The sequence below is a fragment of the Zeus faber genome (genome assembly GCF_960531495.2).
Source record: "Zeus faber genome assembly, chromosome: 12".
In the NCBI taxonomy this organism is placed as follows: Eukaryota; Metazoa; Chordata; class Actinopteri; order Zeiformes; family Zeidae; genus Zeus; species Zeus faber.
In genome coordinates this window covers 17,450,631-17,470,377 of record NC_137196.1, presented here as the reverse complement: position 1 = coordinate 17,470,377, position 19,747 = coordinate 17,450,631, and the positions used below count along the sequence as shown (strand labels likewise).

At 47.2% G+C, this 19,747-nt stretch overlaps 1 protein-coding gene across 1 annotated transcript; it reads right to left on the bottom strand.

The window, feature by feature from the left end:
* Window positions 1-62: 62 nt before the first annotated feature.
* On the bottom strand, window positions 63-14,293 carry mmp16b (matrix metallopeptidase 16b (membrane-inserted); the record flags this gene model as incomplete). The annotated part of the gene is made up of 10 exons (XM_080011028.1): window positions 63-424; window positions 527-642; window positions 3,455-3,605; window positions 4,535-4,673; window positions 4,974-5,191; window positions 5,661-5,822; window positions 9,647-9,951; window positions 11,659-11,775; window positions 12,111-12,259; window positions 14,168-14,293. The coding sequence occupies 10 exons, from the start codon at window positions 14,291-14,293 to the stop codon at window positions 63-65; spliced, it is 1,845 nt and encodes a 614-aa protein (XP_079867154.1).
* Between the last annotated feature and the right edge of the window lie 5,454 nt (window positions 14,294-19,747).

Sequence of the window (19,747 nt, the reverse complement as noted above, 5' to 3'; positions counted from 1 at the left end):
GTTCACTGTACTCAGGGGGGGGGTTGACGTCACAACAAGACCGCGAAGGGGGGGAAGCGCCCTCAGACCCACTCCTGCATGGAGCGCTTGCAGTACAGTATGTGGCGCTGCGTGCTCTTCCTCCTGAACTGGAAGACGGTGTAGAGCAGCACCATCATGCACAGCGCCAGCACGCAGGGGATGGCGATGGCGACCGCCTTCTCCGTGCCGCCGGCGCCGTCCAGTTTGATGACGATGTCCACGTCGCCGCTGTCGTAGTGGCGCTCCTCCACCACCGTGGGGCTCCAGTCCCAGTCGTGGTCGGAGGGCAGGCCGTCGCAGCCCATGAAGTCCCGCAGGATGGACCTGGGGTAGCCCGGCTCCACGCGCAGCATCTGGTTGTTGAATTTCCAGTACTCCTTGCCCTTGTAGAAGTAGGTGTAGCCTGGACAAAGGACACATTCACATCATCATCATCGTCCCTCATCGTCAGCCGACGCCGGGTGCTTCGAATTCAAAATAATCCAAAGAGGGAAACGACGCGTACCATTGGCCTTGTCCACGAAGGCCCCCTGCGGAGAGTCGGGGATGCCCTTCCAGATTGTGATGGGTTTGGGATAACCAGGGTCCATGGTCCTCATGTCCTCATTGTACCTCCAGTATCTGCAGAGTGACAGGGCAGACGGAGACAGACCACTGTGGGTAAAGGACACTCACACCCATGAATACACGGATGCACTCGGTCAAGCATCCCAAACACAGACACACACACACACACACACACACACACACACACACACACACCGGTGAGGAGATCCACGAGACCAAAGGCTAAAACACCTCCCAGACCACAGGGTTGAGCGGTAAGGCAGAAGATCACTTTGTCCATCTGAACAGAGTCAGGCATTTTGGATTCCCTTTGCTTCACATTCTAGTGTTATTTTGTGTGAGACCCACGGCTGCACGTCCTGTCTCACTGAGGACAATGAGCTTCACCCGCCTCACATCCTCACATGTCCATACGCTCGCAAATTGTGACTCATCGGTTTTCCTCCATCAGTCATTCTTCTATTTTAAGGCCCACAATTGCCCATCACAGTCTTCTAGTATGGGTAAATTATACATTTCCTGAGACCTCAAAGAGTGCAATGATTATTTGAGCTTTTGAAATCTGTGACACATTGCTCAAATAAAGGGTATAATTTAGGGGAAAATTGCGAAAAAAAAATCAAAGAGCCCAAGCCACCTCTCACTTTGTCGCACAGTCTCGCAACTGGGTTTGAATGAAAGCGAGGGAGCTGCCCTTTAAAAACGATATCAAATAAATATGAATATTAAATCAAATAAAATATTAATAAAGGTTCCTAAAGTGAGGCTACAAGAGGATATGCACCGGCGCCTTAAGTCCAACTTATCCTAGAGGGAGGTTCAATTCATGAGCTGATTATTATGACAAAGCCGCCACTCGGCAATGCCTGTCACACCAAAATATCATCGAGACATATTCCTTTAAAAAAATAATGAAAAAAATGTTGCCTCGTTGAGCAGTACTGACAAGAAATACTTTTACACCACATAGAGAGAGGCTTTCATATGGCATTTCACGCTGCCTGTCGGCCCCCAGTGCCTTTCCGCAGAGTCCATAGGATCTGGATGCATTGATGTTATCAGCCATGGCAGGCGACAAGCCTAAAAACAATGAGAGGATCTGATTCGCCGGGAGCAGACATTCCACGCCAGCAGCTACGCGGCAGTAAAACGTAACGGCGAGAGCAGCCACGCGCGGCCCAAACTGGCTTCTACCTCACAGGGTGTTGAGTGGGCTGCGCTGTGCACGGTGGTTTTATTATAAGTCGCCGGATGCACCACTGCCGTCTTTCACTGCCGATACCGAATCCCAGCCCCAAAAGGTTGTGTGTCAGGTGTCGATGTCTTACCGCCAATCCAATCCCCGTCCATTCCTTTCAGTGAGCTGTATAGACTTACAGCCCTCGATCAATAGGACGAACTGATTGACGATGGACGTTCAGTATTTCTAATGGCTTTCAGATGTTAAAGAAAAATGACGTTTATTTAATATATGTCATGGTGAGCACAGCTTTTGCAATTGGATTTTATGTCACAGTGCATTGCACTGCTGCCTCACAGCAAGAAGGCGGGTTATCTCCCAAATAGGAGCCTTTCTGTGTGGAGTTTGCATGTTCTCCCCGTGCTCACATGGAGTTTCCTAACGTCAGTAAGGACCCCCGCCAAAAAAACATGCACACATCATCGTCTGACCAGCGATGGACACTCGTTACCAGGTCCCCGGGCGCGTCGACGAAAGCTGCCCACTGCTCCTGGCTGCCCCCCCCCGGAGGAAGGACAAGCCAGGACGGGTTAAATGCAGAGGCCACATTTCACTGGCCACCACCCAAAGCATGTGCATGTGTGTGTGTGTGTGTGTGTGCATGTGTTGTAGCGTGGTGTGTTGCGTGACAATTAAAGATTCTTCCTCTCTTCTTAATTCTGTTATGAGACGAGAGTATGTGGGGCTTCCCTGATCCAAAATACTCACAGAGGGGAAAAAGTCCCGTCCCCGCAAACCCGAAACGCTAAGCCGCTGCCGATCACCAGGTTAAAAATCACGACGAACTGTACGAACTGTGAGCGTGTGCGTTCGCATGACTGCCCATAGCGTTTCATTAATTAGCCATATGCGGATCCGCCATGTAGATGTAGTTCAGCTGACTTGCTGTTGTCGATGGTGAAAGTGAGATTGCCTGGCACACACGCACACGCGCGCACACACACACACACACACACACAAAGCGCAGATCTCAGACTTTCTGTGCATTGTCATTTCTTGTGAGCGGTACTGCCAGAGACAGCGAGTTGAAAGGCGAACAAAGTTATGTTTGTCCTAATGTCCGACGGCGGGGCCGAGAGATGACAGAATCATGACAAAGCGCGTTGTAAATTTTTATCTTCTGTCTCCGCAAGGTCTCCTGACCCCTGCGGATAGGATTTATCATGACGGACAGACAGTCGGGCGGTGTGTGGGACACATTGACACGCATTCAAAATGACAACGCATAACTGGGAAAAAAAAATCTTTACCCTATTTTTCCTGTTTCCTGTTACACGGGAAGCAAAGTCCATTTCCTTTCTTCCTATTTCCGCAAGAACTATGCATACTTGCGATTTTCACGGCGTAATAAAAACTCATACAGATTGTATTATCAGATTTCTGGTAAATGAGATCCTACTGTACATTAAGACTGAAGCAAGAAAAGGAGCTTCATCTATCTAGTGCATTTCTATGCTACACTCCTTTTTTCTTTGCACTCAACGTAAACGTAAGACCACACTCAATAAACCATATAACCTATGGTACATTATATTTAGACTACAGAGGAGTACTCCAGTTGTAAACCTGTTTTACAGGCATCGACTAGAATTCAGAGCCCAGCCCCTCCCGTCCCGGCCGGCAGACCTGTCCCCTTTGAAGAAGTAGGTTTTGGCGGCGTCCTCCCACCACACGGCCGTCTCGATGCTCTGCGTGGGCATGCCGCTGCCGAACAGCGAGATGTCCTGAGGGTAGGTGGGCTGGAGCGTCGTGTCCTTGAACACCCAGAAACGGTTTCCTAAGAAAAAAAAAAAAAATATATATATATATATATGCATGGACTAGATTATCAGATCTTTACGAAGGAGATCTACACGGATGAAGGTAGATTCCCTGACCGCTCAAGGTGTGAGTGAAATCATTGCGATTGATTTTCTTTCCGTGCGTGACATGAAACGTGGGAAACATTAAACAAACGATCTATGAGCCACTGCCTGTGATATCATGAGGACAGAGACCGAGTCCGGATTTGAAGGTGATTCCACTGAGACGCACTGTTTTGTGTTTTGGTCGCGAGCTATACGTGCCTCTAATTCGGCTTGATCCTAAGTGTGGAGAGCGGGTTGCAGAGTTGCTCTTGCAAGTAAGTCACCGCATAGACGCGCGCGCACACACACACACACACACACACACACACGCGCACACACACGTAATCCATCGACACGTCCGCACACACAAATACACGCGCGCTGTGTTATGTCTCCCTGAGCAAATAAATAAAGGATGAGGCGCTCTCTGATCCCACTGGGTGACAGATGCCATGTTAATCTCACTGATGGACGGATGGCTGAGCCAGACCCTTACCAGCACACACACAGACACACACGCAGACACACACACACACACCCACACACACACACACACACACACACACACACACACAGAATCACCATCACCAATCGTCCTAGCATGGAAAACATCCACTTAGTTCTCACAAAAGATGCACACACGCACACACACAAATGTTCTCGCTCTCTCCTACCCGTAGTACGTAAGACGTTAGACGTCTACTTTTGCCGCCTTTTAAATTTTTTTTATTTTTGCCAATTTAGAAACATTTGGAAATATTCTTTTTTTTTTTTTTGCGGTTCACTGACAAAAAACAACACATGCGTGTCCGGGGTTCCATCAAGCGGCGTCGTCTCTTTTTCGTTCTCTCTCCCGTACCCTTGAAGAAGACGAACTTCCCCTCGCTGTTCTCGTAGACGGCGTCGATCTTGGCGGGCAGGCCCCTCCAGAAGTAGTTGATCTGCATGGGGTAGCCGGGGACCACCGAGTTGTCCCGCACCCTCCAGAACCACTGGTCCTATGGAGACACACACACATACACACACACACATACACACACACACACACACACACACAATGGGATATTATCGGCATAACGTCATAATGATCTTCACAATAATCACTGTTGTCAGGAGAAATGAATGGACGTGTGCTATCAGACAAGGTGTAGGAGGCCAAAGAGCAAAAGACCAAAGAGCTCCCATGTTGCCAAACACACCTCTTTAGAAAAACGATATCCAACGCAAATTCCATTTAAATTCTAACTGGAATGACAATCAGGGCACGGTTCATGAACCCTCTCCCGAGCGGCACGGACCTTGAAGACGAACAGCTCCTGGCGCAGGATGGCCAGGGTGTTGAAGCCTCCGTCGCAGATGTTGGGTTTGGCGTTGGGGTTGGAGGGCTTGGCCCCCTGGGGCGGGCGGTGGGGCCGGACCTGCCGCTCGTGCTTGCGCGGATCGGAGGGGGGCTGGAAGCGAGGCGGGGAGGCCGTGGGCGGGGGCCTGGTCGGCTGCGGGGCTCTGTCCGGAGGGCCTGCGGGAAATACCCCTTTAATTCTTTTTTTTTTTTATGCATTCATTTAGGCTGAAAATATAGGGATAGGGAAAATAAATAATAACTAAACGGGGAACTTAATGTGGCTCAATGAGACAATATTGCACAAAAAACGAAAAGAAATGACACAAACTTTGACAAAATCACATACCCATTTCTACTGCACCATTGGTGAAAAGGAAAATCAAATATAACTGTAATTTATATTTTTCCTGAATTCATTTAGGCAGAGAATGCCCAATAGGGATGAATGCCAAACTGCAATTTGAAATTTGAGTGTAAAGACAGAAGTAAATCAATTTGACATGGACCTTCTATTATGTCCCCACTTTTGTATACGAGCTACTAAAACAATTTTCGGGATTTCTATCACATTAGGGCGGCGAGTTATTTCGACTTTGATTCGCAGATTGACGCGTTGCTCCAACTGGACAAGGAGATGAGTTACCGTAGATTTTCTGAATTCCCTGCAGGTCGTCGTGAGGTAGTTTGAAGTTCTCCGTGTCCATGTACTGGTAGAAGGGAGCCATGATGGCCGTGGGGTCGTTGGAGTGCTCCAGACCCAGGGCGTGGCCCAGCTCGTGGACCGCCACCAGGAACAGGTCGTTGCCTGGAGACCAAGCGGAGGAAAGCAGGCGAGGACGACACGCGGTGAAGGCGCTTAAACACACAGTGGAACAGCACCTGCAGCTGTGCAAATATTTCATTTTCAATATTTAATTGCACACATATGAATCACAGTACTTAAGAATGACACTCACGGTAAAGTCGTGTAAGAATATATAAACTCAAGTATAAGTGCAACACCTTGAACCGTTATGGAGGTGTAAGTCAGTCAGTTACTCAGCGCTGGCTACTGTTTTAATATCTGAGCGATCAACAAAACAGCTGCACAGGGAACCACGGGGAGTTTGAGCTCAGAGCTCCAGCAAGTGGTCTCAAACTATTCAGTGGGTTCAAATCATTCAGAAAGATTAGTAAATATCAAGGCGGTGACGGTATGAGTTTTTGCCGACCGCGGTGAAAAGCAACGCGGTACTGCGGTTGATGGCGCCCCCCCCTCATATTCGATAAATATTCGATACGACCGACAACATTCTGAGTCCCGGACGGCCGTAGAAATAACTGATAATAATCAGACACGCACGAACAAAATCCCCCTCATTTCTAAGGGAGGGCCCCTCCCCCTCGCCCGCGGCGCGCAAAGCTGGAGTGACGAGCGGGAGCGGAGCAACTGAACGCTGTCTCCAGAAGTCCTTGAACACAGCACGGAGATAGCAAAAAAATATACAATAAAATACAAAAATATACAAATGCGGTAATGCGGTTAAGAAGTCACGCGGTGCAAGTGTGACACACCAACTTAACAGTATTACTGAGGCTAACCAACTATGGCAAAGGTGACAAAGAACCAGAATTCATCGGTCCTGCGCTTCTGGTTGTTCAGTTTGGGGGGCAAAATCAACCAGTGGAACCAGAACTTTTTCCCGGAGATGGATGAAACTGACCAGGGCTTCGTCCACCTTCTAGGCCTCATGCAGCTACACACGGGGAAACAACACACCCGACGTATGACGTCATATCGACACTGGGATACGAAACCAGACAGTGCCTGAGGTCTTGTTGGTTGCAATACTCTGATATACAGCGGTTAAATGTTGTCTTTTCCTGGTCTTGAAGTCAAGTCCCGCGATTTTCGGAACATCGCGGACCAGCTGCCGCTACCTGCTTGGCCGTGTGGTCTTCTCAGATATTTCTTGCGTGTAAATATCCGATGAAAGCACTACTCGTCACCCACACTATACCATCAGCTTGTCAACACCGAGGTATTTGTCAAAAAGAAACTGGAAAAAAAAAAAAGCGACATTTGATTTTGTCCATACCGCCCGGCCCTACAGCCCCCACGGCCTACACACACACACACACACACACACACACACACACTCGGCGGTCAGAAAACTGAAACCTCAGCTTGACTCCCAACAGGAGCATACGCTTTCTCTACGGTCGGCGAGCTGTGACGACGGCCCCGGGAGATGGCTGCCCTTTGCAGCACGATATCCACCCACAAGGAACCCGCCGCTGACCCCGCGTCGGTGACTCAAAGGTTACACTCCCATCCCCACCCCGCATCGATCTCCGGCTCGCCGCTCCATTAGTGCACGAGGCAACACGCGGCATCTGAAGCGCGCGGCCCGGCGAACGCGGCGCTAGATACGAGCCGAGAGTGTTGCGCGGCCGCATAATGAAGGACAACGCAAGGGGTCTCATTCAAGGGGATTCAAGGAATCGAGATGGCGGCGGCGGCTGGAAAATAGCGGAAAGGAGTTGGGCGTAAAAGATCCTCCTTGCCGACAATGTGAGGTGTCGACGGCCAAGTGCAGGGTTGCGGGGCCGGCCGGCGCTGGAGCGGCCCTGCGTCCTGCAGGAAATGTAATTAAACAGGCCACTGCTCCACCTGGCCTGCGTCCACACTCCCCATGGGAGGAAAAAGATGGCGCTTGACGGATGGTTTGCTCCACTTTATTACAGTGGAGGCTAACCTAAATGAATGGAATATACATATATTATAATATTACTAGTATTACTATTAATATTACTATACTATACTATACTATACTATACTATACTATACTATACTATACTACGCTATGCTACGCTATATTATACTATGCTACGCTATACTATACCATACTATACTATACTATACTATACTATGCTATACTATACTATACTATACTATGCTATACTATGTTATGCTACGCTACATTATACTATACTATGCTACGCTTACTATACTATATCATACCATACATACCATACTATACTATACTATACTATACTATACTATGCTATGCTATGCTATATTATACTATACTATACTATGCTATGCTATACTATACTATACTATACTATACTATACTATACTATACTATACTATACTATACTATGCTATGCTATGCTACGCTACATTATACTATACTATGCTACGCTTACTATACTATATCATACCATACTATACCATACCATACCATACTGTACTATACTATACTATACTATACTATACTATACATACTATACTATACTATACCATACTATGCTATACTATACTACACTATACTATACTACATAACACTACACTATACTGCACTATACTATACTATACAGTAGTATACCATACTATACTATACTATGCTACGCTACACTATACTATAATATACTATACTATACAGTACTATACCATACTATACTATACCACTGTATACTATACTATACAATACTATACTATACTATACTATACTATACTATACTATACTATACTATACTATACTATACTATACTATACTATACTACATAACACTACACTTTACTGCACTATACTATACTACTGTATACTATATTATACCACATAACACTATGCTATACTGCACTATACTATACTATACAGTAAAATACCATACTATACTACTGTATACTATACTGTACTATACTACATAACACTACACTATACTGCACTATACTATACTATTATACAGTTCTATACTATATTATACTATACTATACTATTGTATACTATACTACACTACATAACACTACGCTATACTGCACATAGCATAATATAACATAACATAACATGACATAACATAACAAAGCAATAGTTTAATGCTTTGTTCTGGTATTCCTTGGAATGGTATGGATATCAAAATTGTGCTTTTGTCTAAATTTAACATGAGGCGACCATTTAGGAGTCAAGATCACGACAAATTCAAAAAAAGCCATATTAATGTGCCAGCGGACCAATGTCTTAAAATAGCCCAGCGTTCTATCCTGTCATCTGAGGAGCTTATTATGCACAAAAACATCAACACTTGGCAGATGGGGTGCTGCTTCTCCACCGAAAAGTGTCTCATCAAATTCATTTCAGCACTTGATGTTTTTTTGGTTCAGTACGCCTCATAAGGCATCTTGTGGTAATGTGCCTGTCTTAGAGCCCTCATCTATCCATCTTCAATATCCGTTGTTTGCTTTCCATTAGCTCTAATCGTCACAGTCCATTTTATTTTCTATATATTGCAGAAGGTGTAACCTCCCCCCCCCCCCCCCTCTCTCTCTCTCTGTCTCGCTTTATTACACACATTCTCCTTCTCCTTGTTTGAGCTGTGAGGGTTCTATCATTTCGGCTCACATCCTTAATCTTTACCGCTTCTTTTCCAATATCCATCTCCCAATATTCATGATGTCCTTCCAGCCCACTGCTATACCTCTATCGCCCGCTCCTTTTTTCCCCGCTGTTCGCCCAGTCTTCAACATCTTACTCACACTTTACTCCGTCTCCTCTGCCCTTCACTTTGCCCACAGAGCACCTTTATTTTGACCTTGATATGCAATTCTCCTCCTCCATGCAAACCTCTCTCTCCCTCCCTCGCCGCTCACCGTCGTGATTTGGGTTCCCCAGGGTCCAGGGCTCGTCCGAGTCAAAGTGTGTGTCACCCCCTATCCCCGGGCCCGGGAAGTAGGCGTGGGCCAGGAAGCCTCCCTCGCCGTCGAAAGGGGAGCTGTCGCCGTGGAAACCTGAGGCGAAGATGATGGTGATGTCCACGTCGCGCCGGCCACTCTCCAGGGCGCTGTAGGGCACGGCCTCGAAGCGCAGCGGCGTCACGCCCTGCCACACGTCGAACGCTCGCCGGATGGCGTCGTGCGTCTCCCGCGCGCCCACCTTGGGCGTCACGTTCTTTATGCTGCGGGGGGGAGGGGGAGGACAGCGTGAGCGCCCTCTTATCTGCTGGCCGATCGGCGGGGAAGGGGATCCTCTGTCGAATCCGTCAAGCGATAAGGGCTAGGACCTCTACGTTTCAATCCGGGACTTAACTCAAGTATTTTGCCATTATTTATAACTGTTCATAGCACAACCTCACAACCAGGGCTCTGCTAGTGAGAAACTTACAACTCTGCTGCAACTTCTCGCTGTGCTTAAACAGACGGGGCAACGGGGCAAAGAAGCTTGAAAAACAAAAAAAACAAAAACAAAACATTCGATCTCCTTTATGAAAATGGGAAACCCACATTACAGTCCCGCATGTCTTCGTTTTATGTTCCTAGTCTCATCCGTCGGCGCAGACGTTGCCAAAAACAGCTGATTCGAAGTACAAAGAGTCAATAAGACCCCGAAAAAACCTCACAACACGCACGGTTTGCAACCTTTGGCATTATATATAAAAAACGTCTGACTTGATTGTTTTGTGAGTTTCCTGTTTTCAGTTGTTTTTTGTTTTTTTTTACGGCTTCAGACTTTGCCTCATTGAACCGCATTCAAGCCCAGTGAGAGGCGGCAGCAGAGTGGTACGTTCCTCAATAGTAAAGCGTTTGGCGAGGGGGTTGCCATGAACGGTTATGTAATAATTAATAACAATAAATTATACTGTAGGAGTAAACGCTTCAAGACCTCGATTGAACCCGTCCTTTTAACTCTCCAAGCATTTCCGCTGCTTACGTAACCCGCTCACAAGTACCCGTGAAGACTAGTTGGACATGCAGCACCGCAATGACCCCACCTCAATTATTTAAACCCACCATTTTCCTCTGAACTCAGCGTTAACATTTTTACTTAACAAAATGAGGAGAAATGTTTAAGTCTTTACTTGAGAAAATTATTCCAAGGCTGGTAGCCTTGGCCAAAACTTTTCACATAAGCAGTCGTTATCAGTCCCCGGCAGGCATGGCTGTGTGCGGAATCATCCCTCTCTCTCTCTCTGTCTCTCTCTCTCTCGCACGCTCTAAGTCGGCTTGCTCTCTCGTTCCACTCATTTTTTATGGGGAATGTGCAGGCGGCCTCGGCGGTGATTGACATTCCATTAAGAGAGGTGGCTCATCAACTCAAATTGGGAGAGGAAAGGAAGGATTTGAATAAATTGACAGCGTTATCGTCTATTACCACCGTAACCTGTCAATTCCCGGTCGAGCCGAGGACCCGTTTTATCGCTCGCCCTCAGAACCCGCGGCGCATGGCAGCTTAATCAGGTGTGATAGGAGGATCATTTGAATATTCCTATTCGCCGAGAGTGCGGCCGATTTTCATTCACGTTTTCTTTTTTTTTGTTGTTTTTTTTCCACGGTCCGTCTCGACGGAGGAGGGAGACTTCCCCCTTCTTTTTTTCCGCGTTATTCACCGGAAACAATTCGTTTCGACAAAAGAAGAGAATGAATGAAAGAACGATTTGAGATTCCAATCAATGGGCGCGGGTCTCATTCATGCGCTTCTCCAGACTCAATGGGAAATGAACGTGTGATGTCAGTGTTTGTGTGTTGGGGCGGCCTCCGGTGTGACGTGTTCGGGCCGTCTCTATGACAACTCACTGCATGCGGCCCCAAAGAAATTAACAGATACATTGGCAAACACGCGGAAGCCTATAATAAGCGGTCGCCAGGACGACCGGCGTGGGTCTCACCTGTAGGTGATGTGCGTTCGCTGCCACTTCTGGCCCGTCAGCGCGTAGCGACGCCTCCGAGAGCGGGAAACATTCTTCAGTTTGTCTGGAACGCCACACCGCGGCCTCTGCATCCACCTGTGAAGAGGAGGTGAAGGGGCGGGAGGAGAGGAGAGGAGAGGAGAGGAGAGGAGGGGGGAGGGAGAGAGGAGAGGAGGGGAGGGGGAGAGAGAGCGGAGGAGATACATGTTTCAATAACAACTCCACGTTGCCTGCATGGACGTGACGAACACATGTAGTACATGTCACCTGAACCCTGGTTTTATATCCCAGCATGGAGCACAAGGTGTTGAAGTACACTTGAAAATCCATAGAAATCCATAGAAATCCATAAAAATACATCGAAGGTCATTTACAGTAAAGGACGGACGGATTCACCCGCGTGTGAAGAGGGTGCACGCATGTAGACTCACCCCCTGGTTCTCTCATCCAGTGTCCCTGTGACATTGAGGCCGTAGGTGCGCTGCATGGCAGCGATGGCCGAGTGCATGGTCTGGGCCGAGCGCAGGACAGACATTCTGGGGTCTGTGTACGAGAGGTAGCCATATCTCTGGAGCCATTCCTGTGGAGGGGGGAGGAATATTCATATCGTCATATGTCGCAGTTTTTACTGGAGCTGAGATTATGCTCCAACCGTTTTGGTTTAGGATGCTTCCGAAAAATGACACATTCACGTGTCCAATGCTTTGTTTTTGTTTTTTCTATGGCCGTTATTTCTTTATGATTCATGCGTCGAAGTTTGCCCGGTACAGATAGGATCATATGTTTATGTATGAAGCAAACATCCACATTTTGCGGAACAACTGGCATGAGGGTTTCCGTTTTGGCGTTAATGTCCGCTTTCTGCATGGACGAAGACGTTCCCGAAGGGCCGTATAATTTGACCGTCTAGTTACTGAGGAACCGGTGGACCTACACACTTGCTTGCTCCTCACTTCGCTCAATGTTTATTCATTAAAAATGTGACTCCTTCCTTCAGGCCATGTCTGAAGAGGGTTCTGGACCAAAAAAAAAGCATCTTAATTAATAAATATTCAGCAATCCTGCGACAACGCGTGGGTGTCCTGTCTCCTTCTGGTGACCCTTTGTACACAACCAGGAAGGAATAAACCATTGATGCAGGACGTTTTTTCCTGCAAAGCACTCTGGGTAGTACAGCATCCATTTGCACCTGCACCCACATCCATTCACACTCCATCAAGAACATAGTGATTCAATGTTTTGTTTCACTGGAAGCACATGCAACTTCCAGGGCAAGATCCCCGATAGCTTCTAGGTGGCCAAGCGGGGAAGGTCCAAGCGAAGGAAGGTCCTGCTTGATTTTGGAGGGGAAAGCAGCCGTAGAGAGCACGAGGGAGAGAGAGAGAGAGAGAGAGAGAGAGAGAGAGAGAGAGACAGACAGACAGACAGACAGACAGAGAGAGAGTCTTCCAGGGGTCACTGTCAAAATCCATCCCGATCAGAGCAGCGACATGCCCACGCTCTTCACAGCTGTCCACTCCCCACACACACACACACACACACACACACACACACACACACACACACACACACACACACACACATAAACACAAACAAGCACACAGATATGCTCCAGCAAGCTAATCCAACCCCTCCTCCACCACCACCACCACCACCACCCCCAAACCCACCCACCATTCGGCCTCCAGCTTTTTTGCTGAGCTAAACGCCTTGTTTATCCCCCCCCCCCACCCCTGTCTGTATTTCACTCATTCTTCCGTGTGTGTGTCTGTGTGTTCGTGTGTGTGTGTGCCCCTGTGTGTTTTCTATGTGTTTTCTGTACATTTGGTGCTGGATCTCAGTCAGCCATGAAATTGAATGATGATGATGTGTGTGTGTGTGTGTGTGTGTGTGTGTGTGTGTGTGTGTGTGTGTGTGTGTGCGCGCGCGTCTGTGTAGTCTGCAATTTCATTTTTCGCCTGAAGGCGAGGGGTGCCAGCAATTAATAAGCTGTGAGATATTAATAAAAATCCCATTATCCAACTAGAGTCTGCCGTAATGGGGCCAGAATTAAGGAAGTGCGAGATTACTGTTTCAATTACAAATCGTGCACGGCACTGCAAATCAGGTGTTTGGGCCCGGTGCTGAGTGCCATCGCACGGGGCTCCTCCAGCAGGGATCGCGCGGAGCTCCTCCGCCAGGGACCAGGCTGAATCAGCTCGCGGGCCGCAGTGCAATAACCCCAAACGGGCGTCCTTCTCGTGTCGCTTTGACCCGGCCCCCGACCTAAATAGTGCACGCCGTGCAATGCTTTGTTTTGGTGCATGTATACAGTAAATATTTATATATATATAGAGATATATATATATATATATAAGAAGGGTGCACCGCCTTTCCGTATGACCACGCAGCGTGCAGAGGCATCCCATCCACCCAGACACACACACAGTGGTTATTCCTGTTTTTTTTTTTTTCCTAAGGAGGACGGAGGGGGCTCGGCTCGTCTTACCTCCACACCGAACTGACGGCGCTCCTCTCCGGACGAAACGCAAACAATAAAGAGATGGAGCAGGCAGAGAGCTGCTGCGTAAAAGCAAGTCGACGGGGTTCTGTTCCCGGCGGATACTAAGGGCATAATGACCCGGTTTCCCGCCGCCCCCCGCCCCCCGCCCCCCACGGCGGAGGAAAAAAAAAAAAAAAAAAAAAAAAGTGTTTATTAGACGAAGCCGCCCGTCTGCGGTGGCCGCTGATGAACGGAGAGCATCGGAGGAGCTGTCAGGGAGGAGGTGGAGGAGGCGGCTGGAGGGGGCGCGGAGGAGGAGGAGGACGAGGAGGAGGTGGAGGAGGTGGAGGAGGCGGAGGAGGCGGGAGGGGGCCCGGTGCCGCGCGCGTCCGAAAGCGGTGGGGGACGCATCGATGTCACGCCGAGAGAGAAGCCGGACGCTCCGGATCCGCCGCACTCGCCATCCTCGTCTGCGCCGGGGGGGGGGGCGGCGGGGGGGGGCTCCGCGGACCCAGCAGCGTCGGCGCGGTGCACGGTCTGCAGAGGAGGGGGCTCCGCGCATGCGCACTGCCGCGTCAGCTCGGGCTCTGGCGCATAACATGCAATACGTGGATATATAACATAATAACAATAACAAGAATAATAATAATAATAATAATAATAATAATACGCAGTGTAATAATAACGATGATAATAAAAAAGAATAATAACAAGCAGAATAATAATAATAATAATAATAATAATAATAATAATAATAATAATAACAATAGTAATCATACGCTGAATTACAATTACAATAAGAATTTCGATTGGCATTCAAATTACAATATTTACATGAATAATCCACCCTGACACGATTGCTGCCATTCTTTATAAGTATCAACCGTACAGGCTGTATTTGTGACATGTAGGTTGTCGAACATCCCACGTGGAACCATAAATCCCCGAATCATAATTACACGTAATTAATCAGTTGGCGTCCACTTGGGTTAGGTGTTACTGCCGAGAACCCTTTCGTCCAATTGCCACTCAGTCAGCTGTAGGATTGCCAATAAATAATCCTATTAGAGCCCAACGCGGCGTAGATCACTGCGCAATCTGATTAGTTGCAGGCGAATAAAGCTTCAAATAACTCCCTGACTGAATATATACTGTACCTATATCACCTTTGGGCGATTAAAAGTAGACCTATATTTTGGCTCAAGAATTAGGATGGAAAAAAAACACAAGTTTCTCACATAATAAATAAATACACAAAAAAAAAAAATCAATCAAATCAACAAATGAAAGCATTTTTCTCTCTTTTGTCGCACTTTTATAATTAAAAATAGTATTATTAGCGCTGAAGAGGCGCTCCCAGATGTCCCATAATGACAACAGCACCGAATGTATCGCCATGTCGCAAGTGTACCGCTAGATGGCAGCGTTTCGTTGATAAACAAAATAGGCCACACGAGCCACAATTTAGTTATTGAACTGGGAAAACGAAATTCCAAACATGGCACAGACAAAAAATACAGACGTTGACAAATTGAAACGTGTATCCCGTGTATCCTGTGTTTACTGTGTGGTGGGCAGAGGTGGTTCTGGTTCACAATTAGACAATTCTGGTTCTGGTTCACAATAAGTAACAATAACAATAACTTCTCCCTCCTTCTATACGCTCCTCGATGTGTATGTGTGTGTGTGTGTGTGTGTGTGTGTGTGTGTGTGTGTGTGTGTGTGTGTGTGTGTGTGTGTGTGTGTGTGTGTGTGTGTGTGTGTGTGTGTGTGTGTGTGTGTGTGTGTATCGGTATGTGTGTGTGCTGACATGACATGACACTTAAATACAGTATTTGGAACGGAGTCAAAATGGGGCTAGTCAAGGAAAGGGATTTTTTTCGGTCGCATTTTAAAACCAGGTTCATTCATTTTGCGTCAGGTGTTTACTGTGTAACCTGAACAGCTGCCATGGAGACCACATGCTCTGGCAAGTGGATATCGGCCTAGGGAGCGCTTTCAGGAAATGGTAAGCTGAGTGCAATAAGAAAAACACACGAGAGAGAGCGAGAGAGAGAGGGAGCGAGAGAGAGAGAGAGAGAGAGAGAGAGAGAGAGAGAGAGCATGATAAAGCTGACCATAATGAACAAACGACAAATCACATTGTTTAAACTATGTGAATCACAACAAACAAAATCCCATCCCAGCATGCCGTGTTGTAAACATCAGCTCCAACAACAACAAAAACAAAAATAGCCTTATTATATCAAGATGTTGACCCACTTGTCCATTCAGATGTCACCCAACGCTATTTGTCTTTGGCAACTTGCCTTGGGGGAAGCAGATGGTAAAATGGGGAGATATCAGGTAACCTCGCTGGCTCCTCTTATAAAACCTAATTAGTTGGCACTTTGTTTTTTTTGTTTTTTTTACCCAGGCACCCAAGGCCGTCGAACTGCACTGGTGAAAATAAAACTGAGGCTTTTATTACTATATATTATTATTATTATTATTATTATTATTATTATTATTATTATTATTCATAGAGACTATTATTAAGACTTTCAGACCGTCTGTAGTCTGAGACCTTGCAGGTCTGGTACGTAGGTGACATGGATGCTCCATTTCCACTACATGTCCCAAATCATTTCAATTACATTATTCATTCCTTGACTCACTTTTTTTTTCCCCCATATGGTGCAAGCCTTGTTTTTGTACTGGGGGTGTGAGGGGTGGGGGTGTTCCCCCCTGATGATTCTATTCACGTTGTTCCAAATGGAAAATACCAGTGAGAAGTTCTCGCTTCACGTAGTGCCAGTCAGGCAGATCAGGGAAGCCTCTCCGGGGAGGAAAGTTGTCTCACCTCTCTGCCTGACCGAACCACCCGAGTCACCTGAGTTAAATATTACTTAATTAAATAGCACTTCGTTGAAGGGTGTGTGTCGGTGTCGTTTTACTTGAAAGGAGCAAAGCATCAAACTGAACTCCACGGAAAAGTCCCAGCTCCTATCACGTCGTGTCTCGAGGTCTTCTTCTAGCGGGTGCCGGACATCAAATCGGCCCATTGTGTTTTGGCGCATTGCCAAAGAGTAGCGGTCTCCCTGACTCGTGCACATACGAGGGGAGCATGACGGCAAACACACACACACACACACACACACACACACACACACACACACACACACACACACACACACACACACACCGTGTCTCCATCACATGCTTTCTGTTCTCCGCTCGCTCTTAAGAATCCCAGCGGCCTGGTCATTACTGCGTGTTTGTTTTGTTTCCGCTTGGAGAGATATGGTAGTTGGGGCAGAGGGATCCGGGTGTCCGGGTGGGCAAATGTTGACAGTACGGGGCCTTGGGACATTAGTGGAGAATGATCATTTAGAAAACATCAACAACTTTATCCAAGCAAGGTGCTGAGATTGGTGGTGGAAAAGTAAATGAAAGTGAAAACGGGTATTTTGTATGGAGGGGGAGAGGTGGAGGGTGGAGGCTACGGCACCACTGGCAGACACTATACTGTAGGTGTGTATATACAAGACATGGCAATGTCATGGCAATATTTATAAAATTCCCACAATATTCCAACAAATTAAGTCATGGCATTATTTTTATTTATTATTTTCTGGAATCGATCGCTAAAATAACTCTTAAATAATGACCTCTTCGTCCATTTGATGATATGGACCATTAAGAAGAGCATTTTCTTGAGGATTGAATAACATTTTTTCTAATTTGCCTTTCTTTAGTTTAAATATGTCTTGGTTTCCTCTTCCAAATTAAGATCCCAGCCCTAAATATTCAAAACAACAGTTGACACACATTCCCAGATCGCCAAGGATTTCTCTCCATTTCGTCTCTCGTGCAACGTCCCTTTCAGTTTGGCAATTTCCACGCATGAGGAATGGCCGTTTGGGCCCAAAACAACAACCTAATCGTCGGACAGCACAAGCAAAGAGGATTTGGTCAACCATTACGTGGGCCATAATGAAATAAAGACGGGTTTGAGGAATGATTTCTATCACTCCTGTCCCCATAAAGTCTGATCGTTGTGCAACAACAGACGCATTTCCAGTCTGGCAACCATTTCCAGGCGGGGTCAGACTGGCACTCAGTCAGCAGGCTGCTGCGCAGCCTTCCGTTCCATCCGCATCCCTGACTGATACAGAATATTTATTTGACGGAAGTGGGGAGGGAGTGAAAACGATGTGGATCTTGTTGGTCTATAGGGTACATCTGATCTACCTACCATAGTACCTCTCACAAGTCATTGCAAAAATCTAAAGAAAAATGGCACAAATCACTTTGGGTGTGGCAACAATTAAGTCTTGCTTTTACTTTGGGAACTTTGGGTTTATTGCTTATCATAAGGATCCCCAGTTGCTGACGCTGCTCGTCCCCCTGGGGTCCAAGACAACATTGTATTATTGCACACAATAACATAAAAACTGACAGACAAAACTAAAACAAACAAAATAATACAGTATAAGGACGCATGAGGAATGAACACGCAGGATGCATGAGAATTCAGATGTTCCTTGCGTCCTCACAGGTATGGAGACCAGCAAGTTGTTTCCTTTCCCTGATGTAAAAGTACTTGTCCATACCTGTTAGGATGCATGATACATCTGCTGTATGAAGCCTACCCCTCTGGTGACCTCACCAGAAGGGTAAGGCCTACACATTCCACAAAATGAAACAACTTGGCATTTATTTTTCATGCATCCTCACGGGGTATGTCCGGATGACGCTGTCGTGGAAATTCCAGCCACTCAGGTGGGGGTCGATGTGTGGGGTGAGATAGTTCAGGTTAAACAGATGATACAACAACTGTAACTAAGTCTCAGTTTATTGTGTAGAAGATGGCGATCAGAGGGAAGCACTTTACATGTCACACTTTTTCCATCGCTGGCTACTTGGGCCAGTATGGTAGTGGGGTGAGGGACCACCGGGGCGCAGCAATGAACAGCCTCATTTACGCCCTTAGGCCTTGTACAACTCGCCAATTCACCACATACGCCTTGCGGACTGGGAATATGGGCGTGTCACATGGGGAAATGGGGCAAGGTATCACAATTCCTCTTTCTAACGGTGAGTCAAAAAAGTGTGCAATGTCGATCTCAACCTCCCATTTTCCGCGGGTAGTGCGGTTTGCATGGCCTGTATGAATATTTTGGATGTACCTGCAGTGTGGTAGCTCCAACCATCAGACCAACATCATGTTTGTCCTGAGCCCACAGGTGCTCTGGAACCAGGGCCAGGAGCACCTTACATGGTACCAGGTGCACGGCTCGGCGGTCAGGGAACACCCAGTTCATAGGACCTCGGTGGGCCTGGCTCCTCGGTGACAACGAGGGTCCTCCCGGGGCCGTGGCCTCCCGATTCCCCAGTCTGTCCAGCCGATCCGTCCACCTCCACAGAGCCTCCAAATCCTGGGCAGGGTTTTTTCGTAATACAACAAGGGGGACACCGAGCCAAATTTAGCCATTTGATAAGAAGGGTTCCCATCCCTCACCACATGTACCCCTGCCCCGTTGCATACAACCACAATACCCAGTGCAGACATTAAGTCTGGACCACACAGATTTATAGGGCAAA